The sequence below is a fragment of the Coregonus lavaretus genome, assembly GCF_964263955.1.
Source record: "Coregonus lavaretus genome assembly, chromosome: 9".
In the NCBI taxonomy this organism is placed as follows: domain Eukaryota; kingdom Metazoa; phylum Chordata; class Actinopteri; order Salmoniformes; family Salmonidae; genus Coregonus; species Coregonus lavaretus.
Window position 1 is genome coordinate 37,803,484 of NC_139996.1, and position 21,666 is coordinate 37,825,149.

The 21,666-nt window shown below is 46.1% G+C and overlaps 1 protein-coding gene across 1 annotated transcript in view; it reads right to left on the reverse strand.

Moving 5' to 3' along the window:
• jph3b (junctophilin 3b) overlaps positions 1 to 21,666 on the reverse strand; it is a gene marked incomplete at both ends in the record, with an annotated part of 40,079 nt that overhangs the window by 7,831 nt on the left and 10,582 nt on the right. Inside the window, 2 exons of the mRNA XM_084168672.1 lie at positions 749 to 873; positions 20,494 to 21,295. Of these exons, the coding sequence (XP_084024798.1) occupies positions 749 to 873; positions 20,494 to 21,295 (927 nt within the window). The remainder of the gene's footprint in view (positions 1 to 748; positions 874 to 20,493; positions 21,296 to 21,666) is intronic.

Genomic DNA, 21,666 nt, shown 5'->3' on the forward strand with positions numbered 1-21,666 from the left:
GGCAGGTTTGTTGTGGTGCCATATTCTTTAAATTTTTTAATAATGGATTTAATGGTGCTCCGTGGGATGTTCAAAGTTTCAGATATTTTTTTATAACCCAACCCTGATCTGTACTTCTCCACAACTTTGTCCCTGACCTGTTTGGAGAGCTCCTTGGTCTTCATGGTTCCGCTTGCTTGGTGGTGCCCCTTGCTTAGTGGTGTTGCAGACTCTGGGTCCTTTCAGAACAGGTGTATATATACTGAGATCATTTGACCGATCATGTGACACTTAGATTGCACACAGGTGGACTTTATTTAACTAATTATGTGACTTCTAAAGGTAATTGGTTGCACCAGATCTTATTTAGGGGCTTCATAGCAAAGGGGGTGAATTTTCATTTCATTTCACCAATTTGGACTATTTTGTTTATGTCCATTACATGAAATCCAAATAAAAATCCATTTAAATTAAAGGTTGTAATGCAACAAAATACGAAAAACGCCAAGGGGGATGAATACTTTTGCAAGGCACTGTATGGGACAATGGGGTGGTTGCCTCACTTTGATACAATATTTTCTCTCAGCATTTCACGTTGATTACATAAAGTGACACACTGTAAGTGTCAAATAGACTAATAGCATTAGTGTATTGGCATTTGTGGTTATCAAAAGACTACTGTGTGTCTTCAAAACTGGTGCTTCTGGTGTATTGTATTGATGGTTGCCATGGGGATGGTGATCATGGCAGCAAGTGGTGGCACACTCACCGTTTTCACGGTGCTGGAAGGAGGGGGAGAACCCTTTGGCGGTGACCCTGGCGAGGCGACACTCCTCCTGGGCCTTCTGGCCAGCTCCCACGGCCGCCTCCGCCTTCCCCCGCGCATGGGCCGTCCTGTAGGGGGGAGATAATAATAATAATAATAATAATAATAATAAAAAAACTAAATAAATTCCTGAAAGCAACTGCAGGGCGGAAGTTGATGTGACTGACTTTGTGAGTGTACTGTACGTGCATTGGAATGTAGAGCTTTTTTGTTGTGCTTAAAATATAATAGATGGCCAATTTCCCTTTTCCTAAGACCCACTCTGTTTGAGGTCAGGTCCTCTAAGTAGTAAGAGTCTGGCAAGCTGGGATAGCCTAATAAATAATGCACCTGCAGAAACAATGAGCCCACCCTGTATCCCAGCCATAATCACTGTCTCCTCTCTCTGTTTTCATCTGGCTGCTCTCTCATTGATCTCTGCCATATGCTTTACCTATCTTCGATCCTAGGTTAGACTCAGATTCCTCTCTGCAGTCTGGTGAGGTAGCCTACTGACTGTACAGTACATATGACGACAGACAGACAGCCCCATGCTTTCATCTTTCTCTGTCATGCTACTGTGGTCTCATAAAATAATAGAGGCCTGATGACAATGGATACTTCTGTTTAAGCTCGCATGACATAATGCCGACATAAAGCCGTTTTGCCTTTACCATTCTTCCTAGTCTCTCTCTCTCTCTCTCTCTCTCTCTCTCTCTCTCTCTCTCTCTCTCTCTCTCTCTCTTCCTTGTTTGTGCAGGAACTGTCTTGGTGCAGTATTGCATGTCGATGGTTATTGATTTGTTTTTGTCTCTCTCTGTTTCTTTTTGCTTCTGGCTCTTTTCGCACTGGCATTAGAGCCATGCCGGACATGTCAGAGAACTCACAGCACTGTGTCTGTGTGTATGTGTGTGAGCAAGAGAGATATTGTATGAGTTATGGTGTGAGTAATAGTCTGTACGTTTTTTCTGTTTGTTAGGTTTAGTTAGCCATGTGTCGACAGTGTTGGCTGGCCTGGTGTGTTTGGTAGGACACATTAGTGGGTGTTGGAGAGGGGTGTGGTCAGGGTGGGGGTGAGGAGGCAGGTGAGGTGAGATGGGGTGGGTTGGAGATAGCGCTCCATATCCTGCTCTACACTGGGAACTAGCCCTCTCCTGGACCGTTGTCCTAGCAACTGCAGGAACGAAGGATTGAGAAACAGAGAGAGAGGGGGAAAGGGAGAGAGAGAGAGAATGAGAGAGAAAGGGAAGCGAGGCAGCGTGAGGGAGGATAGGAAGATTCTTCCATTCAGTGTTACTGTTACCCAGAGCACTGCATGAGTTCATTTAGAGCTTCATAATTTAGAACGAATGCAGTGATCATCTCTCTCTCTCAAATTCAAATGGCTTTATTGGCATGAATTACAATTTGTAGATATTGCCAAAGCAGTATAGTATACTCTCTCTCTCTCTCTCTCTCTCTCTCTCTCTCACACACACACAGTAGCACAGTAGGGTTGGCGTGTAAGACAAATATGGATCTGATCTATATGTACTGTGGTCCTGGGTTGAGGTGTACTGATTTTCTGTCTATTTACAGTGCATTTGGAAAGTATTCAGACCCCTTGACTTTGTTTGCACATGTATTAAAAATAAAAAACTGAAATATCACATTTACATAAGTATTCAGACCCTTTACTCAGTACTTTGTTGAAGCACCTTTGGCAACGATTATAGCCTCAAGTCTTCTTTTGTATGATGCTACAAGCTTGGCACAGCTGTATTTGCGGAGTTTCTCCCATTCTTCTCTGCAGATCCTCTCAAGCTCTGTCAGGTTGTATGGGGAGTGTCGCTGCACAGCTATTTTCAGTTCTCTCCAGAGACGTTAGATCGGGTTCAAGTCCGGGCTCTGGCTGGGCCACTCAAGGACTTTCAGAGACTTGTCCATAAAGCCACTCCTGCGTTGTCTTGGCTGTGTGCTTAGGGTCATTGTCCTGTTTGAAGATGAACCTTCGCCCCAGTCTTGAGGTCCTGAGAGCTCTGGAGCAGGTTTTCATCAAGGATCTTTCTGTACTTTTCTCCATTCATCTTTCCCTCAATCCTGACTAGTCTCCCAGTCCCTGCTGCTGAAAAACATCCCCACTACATGATGCTGCCACCACCATGCTTTATGGGGTATTGTGTGTAGATTGATGAGGAAATTATTTTATTTAATCAATTTTAGAATAAGGCTGAAACGTAACAAAATGTGGGAAAAGTCAAGGGGTCTGAATACTTTCCGAATGCACTGTATATCCCACCGAGCCGCAGCAGTAAGAACACCACTTCTGATTTCACAGAGACACTAATCATTCCATGACATCAGACACACAAAGGCCTTCCTGCCGGCACCCCTCCTCCCTCTTAATACAACATCTTACACGCACACATGCACACGCACACACACATTCAAATAAGTTATTTCACCACTCTCTGACTCTCACACTAACTCGTGCACACTGTCTCTATACTTGTTGAACCCTCTTTCTAATGCAAACACAGACACGTTTTCTCACACAAACTGCACTCACCTTGTAACGCCTTGTAACCCACTTCCTCTCTAGCACACATTCAGGAGCTAACTTCCTCTCACACCTTTATCTATCCAACACATTTATTCACACTGAATTTACACTGAGTGTACAAAACATTAAGAACACCTTCCCCATGTTGACTCCAATGGTTCCCACAGTTCCTTTGGGTGGTGGACCATTCTTGATACACATGGGAAACTGTTGAGCATGAAAAACCCAGCAGCGTTGCAGTTCTTGACACAAACCGGTGCGCCTGGCTAGGGCTGTGGCGGTCATGACATTTTGTCAGCCGGTGATTGTCAAGCAAATAACTGCCGGTCTCATGGTAATTGACTGTTAACTAACATAAACACATTTAGCATCTCCTGACTTCCACACATAGCCTACAATCTACTGATGCAGACCTTCGGAACATCTACATTTAAAAAAGTATAATAAATCCATGATATATAGCCTACACCTTCACAATAAATCCATTATTTATTTTAGACAGGTCTAAAGAAACATGATATGATGTAAATGTAATCTATTTCAGAAGAACAGAATGTAAAATGTAAACAGAATAGCATACTCTGAGTTGTCCTTATGTTAGGCCCTGATCTTGTCACACCCTGATCTGTTTCACCTGTCTTTGTGATTGTCTCCACCCCCCTCCTGGTGTCGCTCATCTTCCCCATTATCTCCAGTGTATTTATACCTGTGTTCTCTGTTTGTCTGTTGCCAGTTCGTTTTGTTTCGTTAAGCCTACCAGCGGTTTTCCCCTTGCTCCTGTCTTTTTCAAGTTCCTGTTTTCTAGTTTTCCCGGTTTTGACCATTCTGCCTGCCCTGACCCTGAGCCTGCCTGCCGTTCTGTACCTTGTCACACCACCCTGGATTATTGGCCCCTGCCATGACCCTGAGACTGCCTGCCGTTTTGTACCTTTTGGACTCTGATCTGGATTACTGACCTCTGCCTGCCCTTGACCTGTCGTTTGCCTGCCCCCCGGAGGCGCTGTTCGACACGTTCCAGCACGGAGTATCGGAGGAAGTAAAGGACGAGCTTGCAGCCCGGGAACTACCATCGGATCTCGACTCGCTCATCGCCTTGACCATTCGGATTGATGGGCGACTACAGGATTGAGAGGAAGGATTCCACCTCGCCTCTGAGGCTACCGAGTTCCCCCAAGAGTCTACGAAGTCTGCCGATTCACCTCTTCCCGAGCCGATGCAACTAGGCAGAGCTTGGCTGTCTCCAGCCGAACGGCAATACAGGCTTCACACGAAGAGTTGCCTGTATTGTGGGACTACTGGTCATTTTGTGTCCACCTGTCCACTAAAAGACCAGGCTCACCGGTAGGAGCGAGTACTCTGGTGGACCATACAGATAACTTTTTCTTTCCCCTTACTCGCACCCCCTTTCATGCCATCTTGATGTGGGGGAACCAGTCGAAATCTCTTTGGGTACTCATCGACTCTGGGGCCGATGAGAGCTGTATGGACGCTACCCTGGTGTCCGATCTGGTTATCCCCACTCAGCCCCTCTCCTTTCCTATGGACGTTAGAGTGCTGGACGGTCGCTCTATAGGCCGGGTCAACCACAATACCACCCCCATCAATCTACGAGTGTCAGGGAACCACAGCGAGACGATCCAATTCCTGCTAATTAAGTCTCCTCAGGTTCCCGTGGTATTGGGTTTCTCTTGGCACCAGCGACACAACCCCTTTATTGACTGGTCTACTGGTGCCATCATGGGCTGGAGCCCGTTCTGCCATGTTCATTGCCTGAAGTCAGCTCAGCCTGCCCCGGGACGTCTTCCTGGGGGCTTGGAAGTTGCCTCGGACCTCTCCACCATTCCCGCGGAGTACCAGGACATCCGGGAGGTGTTCAGTAAGGCCCGGGCCACTTCGCTTCTGCCGCACCGACCCTACGACTGCGGAATCGACCTTCTCCAAGGCACCACTTCGCCCCGGGGACGACTGTACTCGTTGTCGGGTCCGGAGACCAAGGCTATTGAGACCTACATTGAGGACTCCCTAGCTGCCGGGTTCACCCGTCCTTCTGCCTCCCCCGCCGGTGCAGAGTTCTTCTTTATGGAGAAGAAGGACAAAATCCTGCGCCCGTGCATCGACTACCGGGGCCTCAACGACATCACGGTGAAGAACCGCTACCCCCTACCACCCATCTCTTCGGCATTCGAGGCACTCCAGGGGACCAACGTGTTCTCCAAGCTGGACCTACAGAACGCCTCCACCTGGTGCAGATACGGGAGGGGGACGAGTGCAAGACTGCCTTCAACACGGCCAGCGGTCACTAAGAGTATCTGGTCACGCCATTTGGCCTTAACAGTGCTCCAGCTGTGGTCCAGGCCCTGGTTAATGATGTTATCCGTGACATGTTGAACCGGTTCGTCTTCGTCTACCTCGACGACATCCTCGTCTTCTCCCGCTCTGCACAAGAACAAGTGCTCCACGTCGAACAGGTACTCCAACGCCTCCTGGAGAACCAGCTTTTTGTGAAAGCGGAGAAATGCGAATTCCATCGCTCCACCATCCCCTTCCTGGGCTACATCATCGCTGCAGGGAGTGTACAGATGTATCCCGGGAAGGTGAGAGTGGTGGTGGATTGGCCCCAGCCAACGTCCAGAGTGCAGCTGGAACGTTTCCTGGGGTTTGCCAACTTTTAACGCTGCTTTATCCGGGGTTCTAGCACCGTGGCTTCCCCCTGTCTGCACTCACCTCTCCCAAGGTTCCGTTCACATGGTCCCCAGCTGCTGACCCAGCGTTCCGGGACCTCAAACACCGTTTCAACACTGTTCCCATCTTGGTTCATCCTGACCCATCCCGCCAGTTCGTGGTGGAGGCTGACACTTCGGATGTCGGAGTGGGGGCAGTCCTGTCCCAGCGTTGTTCCTGACGCTGTCCGCTCATCGGTCCTGGAGAGGGCCCACTCCTCCAGGCTTGCCTGCCATCCGGGGTCCCATTGGACCCTGGCCTTTGTGCGACAACGCATTTGGTGGCCTACCATGGTTCCTGACGTCTCCACGTTCGTCGCCGCCTGCACGATCTGTGCACAGAACAAGACTCATCGGCAAGCTTAGGCTGGTCTCCTCCAACCTCTGCCTGTTCCTCACCGTCCCTGGTCTCACGTAACCCTGGACTTTGTCACGGGTCTTCCCCCATCTGATGGCAACACTGCCATCCTGACAGTTGTGTACCGGTTTTCCAAAGCCGCCCACTTAATTCCTCTCCCTACGCTACCCTCTGCCAAAGACACGGCCCAGCTCATGCTGCAGCATGTCTTCCGGATCCATGCACTCCCAGTGGACATGGTCTCCGACCGGGGTCCTCAGTTCTCGTCCTGGTTATGGAAGGCGTTCTGCACACTCATCGGGTTGTCGGCCAGCCTGTCCTCCGGTTTCCACCCTCAGTCCAACCGCCAGTCGGAGCGAGCTAACCAAGACCTGGAAACGACTCTGCGCTGCCTGGTCTCCGCCAACCCCACCACCTGGAGCCAGCAACTAGTGTGGGTCGAGTACGCCCGGCAACACCCTTCCCTGCTCTGCCACACGTCTTTCACCCTTTGAGTGTTCCCTGGGTTATCAGCCCCCGCTCTTCCCAAAGCAAGAGGAAGAGGTTGGCATACCCTCGGCCCAGATGTTTGTCCGCCGCTGTCGTCGTACCTGGAGGAGAGCCCGGTCGGCTCTTCTCTCAAGACCACCTTCCAGGTATCGACAACAAGACACCGGACCCCGGCTCCCCGGTATCGTCTCGGGCAGAAGGTATGGCTGTCCACCCAAGATCTGCCCCTCCGGGTGGAGTCCCGCAAACTTTCCCCCCAGTTTATCGGCTCTTTCCCAATCTTCAAGATCATTAGCCCCTCTGCTGTTCGTCTTCTGTTGCCCCGTACGTATACATCCCACTTTTCATGTGTCTAGGATCAAACCCATGTCTCACAGCCCTTTGTCTCCTGTTTCCAGGCCCACCCCTCTCCCCCGTGTCATCGACGGCCAACCGGCGTACGTGGTGAGGCGTCTCCTGAAGGTTCGACCTCGAGGCAGGGGATTCCAGTACCTGGTTGACTGGGAGGGTTATGGCCCGGAGGAGAGGCGCTGGGTCCCCGCTAGGGACATCCTGGACCCAGGCCTCATCGCTGACTTTCAACGCCGGCACCCCGGTCAACCAGGTATGCGCCCAGGTAGGACGCCAGGTGGCGCCCCTAGTGGGGGGGTACTGTCACACCCTGATCCGTTTCACCTGTCTTTGTGATTGTCTCCACCCCCCTACAAGTGTCGCCCATCTTCCCCATTATCCCCAGTGTATTTATACCTGTGTTCTCTGTTTGTCTGTTGCCAGTTCGTTTAGTTTCGTTAAGCCGACCAGTGTTTTTCCCCTTGCTCCTGTCTTTTTCAAGTTCCTGTTTTCTAGTTTTGACCATTCTGCCTTGACCCTGAGCCTGCCTGCCGTTCTGTACCTTTTGGACTCTGATCTGGATTACTGACCTCTGCCTGCCCTTGACCTGTCATTTGCCTGCCCCCTGTTTTTGTAATAAACTTTTGTTACTTCGACACTGTCTGCATCTGAATCTTCTCCTGAAACGTGATAGATCTGTCTATGCCATATGGCTGTGGGCTACACTAGTTCATTCAGCAGACAAGATTTGCTTAGAATTCCGTGGCATTATTTAATAGTATGAAGAATACAATTGAAGATAGCTGAATAAAATAGAAAGGATATTTTTTCCAAACAATGCGCACATGCAGCTATTCTGTGATGTGCGGATAACAAAGAAACAGATACTCCTATATGCTTAATTTACAGTTATTTATGTAAATTGAGTTGTGATACAAACGTTGGGCTATATTTTTTGATTTTTTAATACATTCTAAGGCTGCATGATGCGACTCTAATGATGATTTGAAAAAAGTCATATGAAAAGCATGCGCTCTGCTTTGTTTTTTTGCGCAGGCTGTTCACACTTCATCAGTCTCTCGTTCACAATTTGACAAGCACTTGATAATACCTCGAATTTCCCGGCTGCATCCCCTTTGTGTGGCCGTAATGCCCCCTAAAAAAATCCATGCCTTTTATGGCCAGTGGCCGTTGTGCCCTTGGGCTGAATATAATAATTATAATTCCCTTCTCCCGGCTGCATGCCGAAGCACCTCTCACTCACATGGCTCTCTGTCATGTGATTTGGTCTTTCTCACAGGCTACAAGTGAAGACAGACACATCGGGGACGGAACTGCACACGTCCTTATCCAATTCCGAGGCGCATATTGAAGATATTGGAAGAACTATCCACATTTACTTTTCGTCAGCCAACAAGATGAGTAGGCCTGCCGTACAGCAAAAGCACTAGCCTATGTCCATCTACTATCCCCCATAGTAGGAAAGTTGACCTATTCTATTTTGTGCGAGAAATAAATATTCCAATCATAGTCTAGGACAGTTGTGGGGTGCGATAGATCCCAAATTAATACAACCACTTGCATAAAAAAACCCTGTTTTAAGCAATGAGCCTGACGCAACATATGAGAACGTTTAGCTTAAAATGTTGCTAAACTATTAGGCTATTTCTTCACGTTATAAGCGCAGCAATGCACACACGGCAGTAGGCTATAAGCGCGAATGTTCCATTAGCAGGAAAACACCATTCTCAAACGTGACCACAAATGCGATTATGCATGTATTGCTTTTATTATAAAGGTGCATTTTTATGGTGAAAATTATCTTCCCCAAACTTGAAACTCACGCGCTGCATATGTATACCAGTTGTAAAGCAGATTAATGTGCTTTATTTTAAGAAGTTATTGGCCACTTTAGTTGTGATACAAACCTTATAAAAAAATATAGGCCTATGGGCTAGGCTACATGAGGTGTGCGACTATGATTTGAAGAAGTCGCCAAAAAATTAATGCGCTGTTTGCCTTAAGCTGGGCATCATTCACAAGTGATAATATATAATCCACAAGTGATAGGCTAATATTGTCACCCATCACACTATTCTTGATTTAATCTTGTCTTTACATATACTAAATAATTTATGTGTGAAATTTGTTTTGATTTAAAATTGACCATTATCATGCACCTGCCCTTGAAACAGGGGCAGCGGAAAAAAATACGTCATCTATGCGTTTAAATAGCGAATGGAGGACGCTTTTCACGTGGTTCATTTTCATGCCAGCCAGGTAGGCTATACACCTGTTGTAAAGAGAAGCAGTGCTTAATATTAGGAAAGTTGAGAAATAAATATAGTAGGCCTAGCTGATAGGATCCTTCTCTTTTTAATAGAGGCCATCACTCTGTTTTCTCACGCAATTGCATAGCCTATAGAAATGTTGCGCAACATGAGCTCATGGGCACTCATGAAGTGTTTGATTATATTTTGGATAACATTTGCATTGATGTCAGAGTGATTAGAGGGACAATAGAGTGCTGAGTACTAGGCAGTTAGCAAGTTTGCAGCATCAGAGCTTGGAAAAGCCTAATTACCTTGACTAAACGGTCACGTGGAATTTGACTGCCGTCATGACTCAAGACTGCCGGTGTGGCGGTAATATGGTCACCATAAAAGCCCAACGCCTGGCACCTATTACCATACCCCGTTCAAGGGCATTTAAAACTTTTGTCTTGCCCATTCACCCTCTGAATGGCACACACATACAATCCCTGTCTCAATTGTCTCAAGGCCTTCTTTAACCTATCTCCTCCCCTTAATCTACACTGATTGAAGTGGATATTGACATCAATATGGGATCATAGCCTTTACTTGGATTCACTTGGTCAGTCGATGTCATGGAAAGAGCAGGTGTTCATAATGTTTTGTACACTCAGTGTATTTGTCTTGAGAAAAGCTGCTAACCTTATGTTACTGTAAAAGGGGCCATGCTTACAACCTTAAATAACCTAGAATGGCCTGACTAAGGCATAGCGAAGACATGGCAAGGCATGAGAGAGAGGCTCAGTCCCAAATGGCACCCTATTCCCTATATAGTGCACTAGTTTTCACCAGAGCCCTATGGGGAATAGGGTGCCATTTGGGACACAAGGTGTCTCACTAATCCTCAGGATGACACATGTAAGCTGCCTCTTTTTAATAAGTTACATCAAGATGGAGTTGAGCGGAGCCGGAGATGATTCATGCTTGTTTCCGGTATCAGTGCCTCATCAGCAGCACATGTGTGGAGGACATTATTCTGTTTTAAACATGACCTACATGACACAGGGACTCTGAAAGCTTATTTACCCTATTTAGGACATCTCACAAACATCTCTTTCTGTCTACTGTTACTTTGGTCTCCCTTTGCCCCTGTTTGTGAGTGTGTGCATGTGTGAGAGAGTGTTTGTTGTCCAAAATATATGTTGTCTATATTATTCTTTGACTATGCATTAGTGCTTGGTATCTTACCTCTTACAGTAACTTTTGTCTTTGTGTTCTACAAGGAAAAAACCTTCCCTCTCATAATATATGGGTTAACCTGAGTACTGTATGCACCAGATAACTGCTCTAGAGGCAATTCCAATTTCTAGCACAGAATGGTTGAGGTCAATCTCTCTTCTCACACAGTGTTCCTCGAAATGTGCTCCCCTGTCCTCTCTGCTCCTCACAGACAGACAGACATATGCTACCCATGTTCTCCTCACTGTATTTTAGCACAGCTGCAAAGTAAAGCAGTGACTGCTATTGTTCCTGTATATAAAATAAAAAAATCTCTGTCCTTCCCCCAGACAACTGCAGTAAATGCTGGGCTATATGTGTCTTATTTGGGGTTCCTACTGAACCTTCGTACAGCTCTGACCTCATTATCTTACCCCAGTTCTTCTCCTCTCCTCTCCCTCCATTCTACAACAGTGCCACACTGAGTCAGCTGACATGGGTTGCCATCTCCTGCTGTAGCGAGGTGTAGATACGTACTTAGTGTGTGCCCTGTGTAGATACTTAGCTGTAGCCAGTGTGCCTTGCGTACAGTGCCTTGCAAAAGTATTCATCCCCCATTACATTTTTCCTATTTTGTTGCATTACAACCTGTGATTTAAATGGATTTTTATTTGGATTTCATGTAATGACATGCACAAAATAGTCCAAATTGGTGAAGTGAAATTAAAAAAATAACTTGTTTAAAAAAATTCTAAAAAATAAATAACGGAAAAGTGGTGCGTGCATATGTATTCACAACCCGTTGCTATGAAGCCCCTAAATAAGATCTGGTGCAAGCAATTACCTTCAGAAGTCACATAATTAGTTAAATAAAGTCCACCTGTGTACAATCTAAGTGTCACATGATCTGTCACATGATCTCAGTATATATACACCTGTTCTGAATGGCCCCAGAGTCTGCAACACCACTAAGCAAGGGGCACCACCAAGCAAGCGATACCATGAAGACCAAGGAGCTCTCCAAACAGGTCAGGAACAAAGTTGTGGAGAAGTACAGATCAGGGTTCGGTTATAAAAAAATATCAGAAACTTTGAACATCCCACGGAGCACCATTAAATCCATTATTAAAAAATTGAAAGAATATGGCACCACAACAAACCTGCCAAGAGAGGGCCGCCCACCAAAACTCACGGATCAGACAAGGAGGGCATTAATCAGAGGCAACAAAGAGACCAAAGATAACCCTGAAGGAGCTGTAAAGCTCCACAGCGGAGATTGGAGTATCTGTCCATAGGACCACTTTAAGCCGTACACTCCACAGAGCTGGACTTTATGGAAGAGTGGCCAGAAAAAAGCCATTGCTTAAAAAAATAAATAAGCAAACAAGTTTGGTGTTCGCCAAAAGCCATGTGGGAGACTCCCCAAACATATGGAAGAAGGTACTCTGGTCAGATGAGACTAAAATTGAGCTTTTTGGCCATCAAGGAAAACGCTATGTCTGGCGCAAACCCAACACCTCTCATCACCCTGAGAACACCATTCCCACAGTGAAGCATGGTGGTGGCAGCATCATGCTGTGGGGATGTTTTTCATCGGCAGGGACTGGGAAACTGGTCAGAATTGAAGGACTGATGGATGGCGCTAAATACAGGGAAATTCTTGAGGGAAACCTGTTTCAGTCTTCCAGAGATTTGAGACTGGGATGGAGGTTCACCTTCCAGCAGGACAATGACCCTAAGCATACTGCTAAAGCAACACTCGAGTGGTTTAAGGGGAAACATTTAAATGTCTTGGAATGGCCTAGTCAAAGCACCGACCTCAATCCAATTGAGAATTTGTGGTATGACTTAAAGATTGCTGTACACCAGCGGAACCCATCCAACTTGAAGGAGCTGGAGCAGTTTTGCCTTGAAGAATGGGCAAAAATCCCAGTGGCTAGATGTGCCTAGCTTATAGAGACATACCCCAAGAGACTTGCAGCTGTAATTGTTGCAAAAGGTGGCTCTACAAAGTATTGACTTTGAGGGGGGTGAATAGTTATGCACGCTCAATTTTTTTTTTTTTTTTTTGCTTGTTTCACAATAAAAATATTTTGCATCTTCAATGTTGTAGGCATGTTGTGTAAATCAAATGATACAAACCCCCACAAAATCCATTCTAATTCCAGGTTGTAAGGCAACAAAATAGGAAAAATGTCAAGGGGGGTGAATACTTTCGCAAGCCACTGTAGATACTTAGCTGTGGCGAGTGTGTCTGGAAGAGTTTGATGAGCTTACATAGGATTTGAGTTTTAGAGAGGGACCAAATATAGCAAATACAGTGGGGGAAAAAAGTATTTAGTCAGCCACCAATTGTGCAAGTTCTCCCACTTAAAAAGATGAGAGAGGCCTGTAATTTTCATCATAGGTACACGTCAACTATGACAGACAAATTGAGAATTTTTCTTTCCAGAAAATCACATTGTAGGATTTTTAATGAATTTATTTGCAAATTATGGTGCAAAATAAGTATTTGGTCACCTACAAACAAGCAAGATTTCTGGCTCTCACAGACCTGTAACTTCTTCTTTAAGAGGCTCCTCTGTCCTCCACTCGTTACCTGTATTAATGGCACCTGTTTGAACTTGTTATCAGTATAAAAGACACCTGTCAACAACCTCAAACAGTCACACTCCAAACTCCACTATGGCCAAGACCAAAGAGCTGTCAAAGGACACCAGAAACAAAATTGTAGACCTGCACCAGGCTGGGAAGACTGAATCTGCAATAGGTAAGCAGCTTGGTTTGAAGAAATCAACTGTGGGAGCAATTATTAGGAAATGGAAGACATACAAGACCACTGATAATCTCCCTCGATCTGGGGCTCCACGCAAGATCTCACCCCGTGGGGTCAAAATGATCACAAGAACGGTGAGCAAAGTAACAAAGCCTACCATCAGTAACACACTACGCCGCCAGGGACTCAAATCCTGCAGTGCCAGACGTGTCCCCCTGCTTAAGCCAGTACATGTCCAGGCCGTCTGAAGTTTGCTAGAGTGCCCATTGGATGATACAGAAGAGGATTGGGAGAATGTCATATGGTCAGATGAAACCAAAATATAACTTTTTGGTAAAAACTCAACTTGTCGTGTTTGGAGGACAAAGAATGCTGAGTTGCATCCAAAGAACACCATACCTACTGTGAAGCATGGGGGTGGAAACATCATGCTTTTGGGCTGTTTTTCTGCAAAGGGACCAGGACGACTGATCCGTGTAAAGGAAAGAATGAATGGGGCCATGTATCGTGAGATTTTGAGTGAAAACCTCCTTCCATCAGCAAGGGCATTGAAGATGAAACGTGGCTGGGTCTTTCAGCATGACAATGATCCCAAACACACCGCCCGGGCAACGAAGGAGTGGCTTCGTAAGAAGCATTTCAAGGTCCTGGAGTGGCCTAGCCAGTCTCCAGATCTCAACCCCATAGAAAATCTTTGGAGGGAGTTGAAAGTCCGTGTTGCCCAGCGACAGCCCCAAAACATCACTGCTCTAGAGGAGATCTGCATGGAGGAATGGGCCAAAATACCAGCAACAGTGTGTGAAAACCTTGTGAAGACTTACAGAAAACGTTTGACCTGTGTCATTGCCAACAAAGGGTATATAACAAAGTATTGAGAAACTTTTGTTATTGACCAAATACTTATTTTCCACCATAATTTGCAAATAAATTCATTAAAAATCCTACAATGTGATTTTCTGGATTTTCTTTCTCATTTTGTCTGTCATAGTTGACGTGTACCTATGATGAAAATTACAGGCCTCTCTCATCTTTTTAAGTGGGAGAACTTGCACAATTGGTGGCTGACTAAATACTTTTTTCCCCCACTGTACATACCCTTGCATGTGCAGTGCCTTCGAAAAATATTCATACCCCTTGACTTATTCCACATTTTGTTGTGTTATAGCCTCAAAATTGATAAAATTGATATTTTTTGGCCTGTGCTTAAGTCTATTCCGTTTATTTTGTATCCTAAAAAACTCCTTAGTCCTTGCCGATGACAAGCATACCCATAAAATGATGCAACCACCATGCTTGAGAATATGAAGAGTGGTACTCAGCGATGTGTTGTGTTGGATTTGACCAAAACATAACACTTTGTATTCAGGACATAAAGTTAATTTCTTTGCCACATATTTTGCAGTTTTACTTTATTGCCTTACTGCAAACAGTTTTCCCCTATCACAGCCATTAAACTCTGTAACTGTTTTAAAGTCACCATTGGTCTCATGGTGAAATCCCTGAGAGGTTTCCTTCCTCTCCAGCAACTGAGTTAGGAAGGACGCCTGTATCTTTGTAGTGACTGAGTGTATTGATACACCATCCAAAGGTTAATTAATAAATTCACCATGCTCAAAGGGATATTTAATTTCAGCATTTTTTTTTTTTACACATCTACCAATAGGTGCCCTTCTTTGCGAGGCATTGGAAAACCTCCATGGTCTTTCTGGTTGTGGTACAATACGTATGACAGAAATTCTCTGCTCAACTGAGGGACCTTACAGATAATTGTGTGTGTGGAGTAGAGAGATGAGGTAGTCATTCAGAAATCACGTTAAACACTATTATTGCACATAGATGGATTCCATGCAACTTATTAGGCACATTTTTACTCCTGAACTTATTTAGACTTTCCATAACAAAGGGGTTGACTACTTATTGACTACTACTCAAGTGTTTCAGGCTTTGGTTTTTCCATTTATATTTCGAGGTTGTCATTAGCACATGGGGCGCACCGATTGGTGTCACCTCGTTAGTCAGTATGTGTTACCCCTGTGCTGGTTTGTCATCTCGTTTGTGGGAAGGTGTTTGACCTGTGCTGGCCCAGGTGATATCTAAGATTGGATGGCCCAGTTCTCCAGTTGTCGTGCGAGATGTGGAGGGTTATCTCTTTTAGTTGGCGCTCCTTATTACATTTCTAGAAAGACAATCCTTTATCGGATCTTCCCTGTTTTTGTTTTACTCCACCGTTTTTGGTTTGATTCCTGTCATTAAGTTTGGTGTGGGTTTTTCTTTTGTTTGCCTCTTAGTGGGCAAATTTAGTGGGCGCTTATGGTTGGTGTCTTTTAGGTTCCAGTTGTTGTTGCTAGTTAACTTTCAGTGGACACCCCCATGAGTGTCTTTCAGAACCCCTCCTAAAACCCCACCTGTTTCATTTTGATTGTTGTCAGTGACTCTGTTAGTTCCCCCTTCTGTTTGAGTGACACGTTTTTGCTTCTTGCTAGGGAACATAACACAAGATGTTTCAGCATTTCATTTTTTATTTATTAGCAAAGATTTCTGAAAACATAATTCCACTTTGACATTATGGGGTATTGTGTGTAGTGACACAATCTAAATGTAATACATTTTAAATTCACGCTGTAACACAACAAAATGTGGAAGGCATTGTACGTGTGTATACAGACACAAAAACACAAAAGTGGTGGAATTGCCCTTTAAGACTTTGGAGTTCTTGGAGGAGTGTGCTGGGTATGAATGTTGTAAGCATGGGTGTTTGAACATTTGTTTGCCTGTGCATGAGCAAATTGTGTGTGTGCGTGCGTGGGCCAGCCTCCAGTTCAGCCTTCCTGGTCTCTTTCCGGCTGTCTGCCAACACTGTTGGCATAATGCGGAAATCGCTTCCTCCCTCTTCTCTCTCTCTCTCTCTCTTGCTTTCTCTCCCTCTCTTTTTCTCATAATGCCTTTCTCCCACATCCCTCCAGGAGTAGACCAGGCCTCCATGGCCCAACACAGGAGTGAACTAAGTGAATAAACAGGCAGATCACACACAAATATTCTGTTATGAAAGCTTATGGCCTAATTACACTTTTTATTTATCCCTCTCTGTCAACCACACACAAACACTGACAAACACACAGGCAAGCACACACCTACACACACACACACACACACACACACACACACATTATTTATCTATCTCTCTGCATTGTTAGGAAGGACCTGTATGTAAGTATCTCACTGTTGTTTACGAAGCATGTGACAAATAGAATTTGATTTGATTTGACATACACACGCACATACAAACAAATGCACATGCGGTTTGAAAGAGGGATGTGATAGTTTATATAGCCATGACACCATTCAGATTTCCACATCCATGTGTGATATCCAAGAGCAGCCCTCTATGTAGTCCAACCCTTGTTTATCACTAAATAAATACTCCCTGAGGATATTTAGTTCAAAGAAACCCAATGTGATATATAGCACAATGTTACCATAGTCTTCTATTCTGAACAAAAATATAAACGCAACATGCAACAATTTCTAAGATTTTACTGAGTAATGGTTCATATAAGGAAACCAGTCAATTTAAATAAGTTAATTAGGCCCTAATCTATGGATTTCACATGACTGGGAATACAGATATGCATCTGTTGGTCACAGATACCTTTTTAAAAAAAGATAGGGGCGTGGATCAGAAAACCAGTCTGTATCTAGTGTGACCGCCATTTGCCTCATGCAGCGTGGCACATCTCCATCGCTTAGAGTTGATCAGGCTGTTGATTGTGGCCTGTGGAATGTTGTCCCACTCCTCTTCAATGTTGTGCTAGTTGCTGAATATTGGCGGGAACTGGAACACGTTGTCGTACATGTCGATCCAGAGTTTCACAAACATGCTCAATGGGTGACATGTCTGGTGAGTATGCAGTCCATGGAAGAACTGGGACATTTTCAGCTTCCAGGAATTGTGTATAGATCCTTTCAACAAGGGGCCTGCATTATCATGCTGAAACATGAGGTGATGGCGGCGATTGAATGGCACAACAATGGGCCTCAGGATCTCGTCACAGTAACTCTGTGCATTCAAATTGCCATCGATAAAATGCAATTGTGTTCGTTGTCCGTAGCTTATGCCTGCCCATACCATAACCCCACCGCCACCATGGGGCACTCTGTTCACAGTGCTGACATCAGCAAACCGCTCGACCACACAACACCATACACATGATCTGCGGTTGTGAGGCCGTTTGGACGCACTGCCAAATTTTCTAAAATGACGTTGGAGGTGGCTTATGGTAGAGAAATTAACATTTAATTCTCTGGCAACAGCTCTGGTGGACATTCCTGCAGTCATCATGCCATTTGCACACTCCGTCAAAACAAGGTGCACCTGTGTAATGATCATGCTCTTTATTCAGCTTCTGGATATACCACACCTGTCAGGTGGATGGATTATCTTGGCAAAGGAGAAATGCTCACCAACAGGGATGTAAACAAATTTGTGCACAAAATTTGAGAGAAATAAGATTTTTGTGCGTATGGAACATTTTTGGGATCTTTTATTTCAGCTCATGCAACATGGAAACACTTTACATGTTGCGTTTATATTTTTGTTCAGTGTAGTTCCTCAGTCTAATCAGAAAGTGAAAGCCAGTCTTCATCCAGTAGGGGATGCATCCACAAACTAAGCCCTAGTAAATGCTGTTTGGAGATACTATAAGCTCTCCATTCATCCAGCTTAACCCAAAGCTGACCCTCTACCAGCCTCCTGAGAATGCTGTGTGTATACTGTGTATGTGAGAATGCTGTTAATTGACTACAGCTCAGCGTTCAACACGCACCATAGTCCCCTCCAAGCTCGTCACCAAGCTTGGGATCCTGGGACTGAACACCTCCCTCTGCAATGGATCCTGGACTTCTTGATGGGCTGCCCCCAGGTGGTGAGGGTAGGCAACAACACCGCTGCCACGCTGACCCTCAACACGGGGCCCCCCAGGGGTGTGTACTTAGTCCTGTCCTGTACTCCCTGTTCACCCACGACCGTATGGTCACGCACGGCTCAAACTCCATCATCACGTTTGATGACGACACAACGGTAGTAGGACTGATCACGGCGACGAGACATAGAAATGCTAACCAAATTTAGAGACCTGGCAGTGTGGTGCCAGGACTACAATCTCCACCTCGACGTCAGCAAGACCAAGGAACTGATCGTGGACTACAGGAAAAAGGGGGCGGGGGGGATGCACACCCCCATCCACATTGACGGGGCCACAGTGGAGAGGGTCAAGAGCTTTAAGTTTCTTGCCGTCCTCATCACTGATAACTTAACATGGACAGCGCCTCTTCACCCTCAGGAGGCTGAAGAGATTTGGCATGGCCCCTTAAACCCTTAAGAACTTCTACAGATGCACCATTGAGAGCATCTTGACTGGCTACATCACTGCCTGGTATGGCAACTGCAACGCCCTCGTCCGCAATGCCCTACAGATGGTGGTGCAGACGGCTCAGCACATCACTGGGGGCGAGATCCCAGCCATTCAGGACATACACACCAAGCAGTGTCTGAGGAAGGCCCGAAAAATTGCCAAAGACTCCAGCCACCCCTGCCATAGACTGTTCTCTCTGCTTCCGTCCGGCAGGCGGTACCAGAGTATCAGGTCTTGGACCAACAGGCTCCGAGACAGCTTCCAACCCCAAGCAATGAGACTTTTACATTTTACATTTACATTTTAGTCATTTAGCAGACGCTCTTATCCAGAGCGACTTACAGGAGCAATTAGGGTTAAGTGCCTTGCTTAAGGGCACATCGAAAGATTTTTCACCTAGTCGGCTCGGGGATTAGAACCAGCGACCTTTCGGTTACTGGCACAACGCTCTTACCCACTAGCTACCCTCACACACGCCTACACTGACACTCTTGCACACTCATATACTCACACTAACACCCACACACATACCACCATGCACACACCCACCCACCGCTTATCCTCCTGCCATATTGTTTACTATAATTATTATTTATCCTGCTACCAGTCACTTTCTCCTAATCCCTGTCTACATGTACATACAGGTAACTGCCCAATGAAAGGAAACAACGTAAAGTGTCTTAATAGGGCGTTGGGCCACCATGAGCCAGAACAGTGTGTCTGGAACTCTATCGGAGGGATGCGAAACCATTCTTTCACGAGAAATTCCATCATTTTGTGTTTTGTTGATGGTGGTGCAAAATGCTGTCTCAGGCGCCGCTTCAGAATCTCCCATAAGTGTTCAATTGAGTTGAGATCTGGTGACTTAAACTGCCCTGGCATATGGTTTAAATAATTTTCATGCTCATCAAAACATTCAGTGACCACCTTGTAATTGGGGGCATTGTCATCCTATGGGGGCATAGCCATGGTAGCCAGAATAATGGCCAAAATAATGTCCTGCCCAGCATTTTTATACATGAAACTAAGCATGATGGGATGTTTATTGCTTAATTTACTCAGGAACCACACCTGTGTGGAAGCACCTGCTTTCAATATACTTTTTATCCCTCATTTACCCAAGTATTTCCATTATTTTGGCAGTTACATGTATCTACCTCAACTATTCCAGTATCCCTGCACATTGTAAATGTGGTTCTTCCACTCTTATTTCCTATTTCTCATGTTTTTTTTAGTTATACTATCTTGATATTGAATACTGCACTGTTGGGAAGGGCTTGCAAGTTAAGCATTTCACTGTACTTGTGCATGTGTCAAATAAAACTTGAAACTTGAACGCAGACTACTGTAATAAGGCCTACACATGGACGTGCTGCTAGTAAGGCCTACTAGTAAGGTCTAATTTACACCTTCCACTTAAGTCCGCCCCTTTCCACACAGTTTTCCACATCCTCATCAGGGCAAGTCCCTTGAAGTGTTCTGTGGACGCAGAGATTTCGTGACCGGACGTACGAATTGGATCATTTCATTCGAGTGGACCTAGTGGACGGCGCGGAAGCGGAATGTGTAAATTAGGCTTAAGGCCTATACATGGCACTGCTACTGAATCTTACCTAGACATGGCGATCTCAGCCTTCTGCTTGGCGATGTCCGCAGCCTTTTTGGCCGCGTCCACAGACCGGTCCACCTTCTCTCTGATCTTACTGGCTCGGAGGGGGATCAGGTTCTTCCTTTTGCCGCTCACCAGGACGTTCTGCTTGTACTTGCCCTCCTCCTTGGTCCCGTCAGGGAAGGTGGTGCAGCCGTACCCGTGCCGCTTGTTTCCCACCCACTCCCCCTCATAGTGCAGGCCGTCCGAGCGCCGGCTCACCCCACAGCCCGTGCGCTTGTCGTTCTTCCAATCTCCGCAGTAGGTCTCTGTTGCTGTGGCGTCCACGTCATCCTCGGCGATGGCCAGCTCAGCTTCGCCCTCTCCCAGGCTGATAGTGGAGTTGATGTCAGAGTTGACCGAGCTGACTGTGCTCATGCCTGCCTCGCTGCGGAACGAGCTCTGCTTGGAGCGCTGGCTGGCCAGGGAGCTCTTGGACTCAGACTTCCTCAGTTTGAGTCCGCTGAGGATGGAGCGACCTCGGAACAGACCCTTTTTCTTGCCCTTCAGCAGCTCTGCCTCGCTGTGTGCCGTGAGCACGAAACCCCCCCGCGACACGGCCGGGCTGCCGGTGGAGCCCGTCCCGCCCCCACTCCCCACGCCGGCCCGGTCCGCGAGCAGAGCCGTCCCGTTACTGTGCTCCGAGCGCAAGGAGTTTATGGAGGTACGCAGCGGAGAGCGGATGATGGCTGCCATGCCGTATGGCACACTCTGCCGCATGCCGTATCCATGCCGCATCCCCCCCACCCACTGGCCTTGATACGTACCTGCAGAAAGACACAGAGACAAATGTCACAATGCATGTCAATATGATATAACAGCATATCAATAAATAATTCATTTTCATATATTTCAGGGACAACCACAACACTAGTGAGGGAGATATGGGCCTAAGGTGTCTGGGGGTCATGAACATACTGCACAGAGTCCCTGCGAGATGTTATGTTTTTTCACCCTCACAGCCAGACCTGTATCACATTGTTAGCTTTGAGACACCAGACCACCAGTAACAGCTCAGCTGTAGGGCTGAACTCCTGGGCAGAGAGCAATGCTATTATCCCCTCAGACTCATACCCACTCTTTAGGTTCTTGAAAAGGGAATGGTATCATTGCTAGCAGACAACAAAATACACTACAT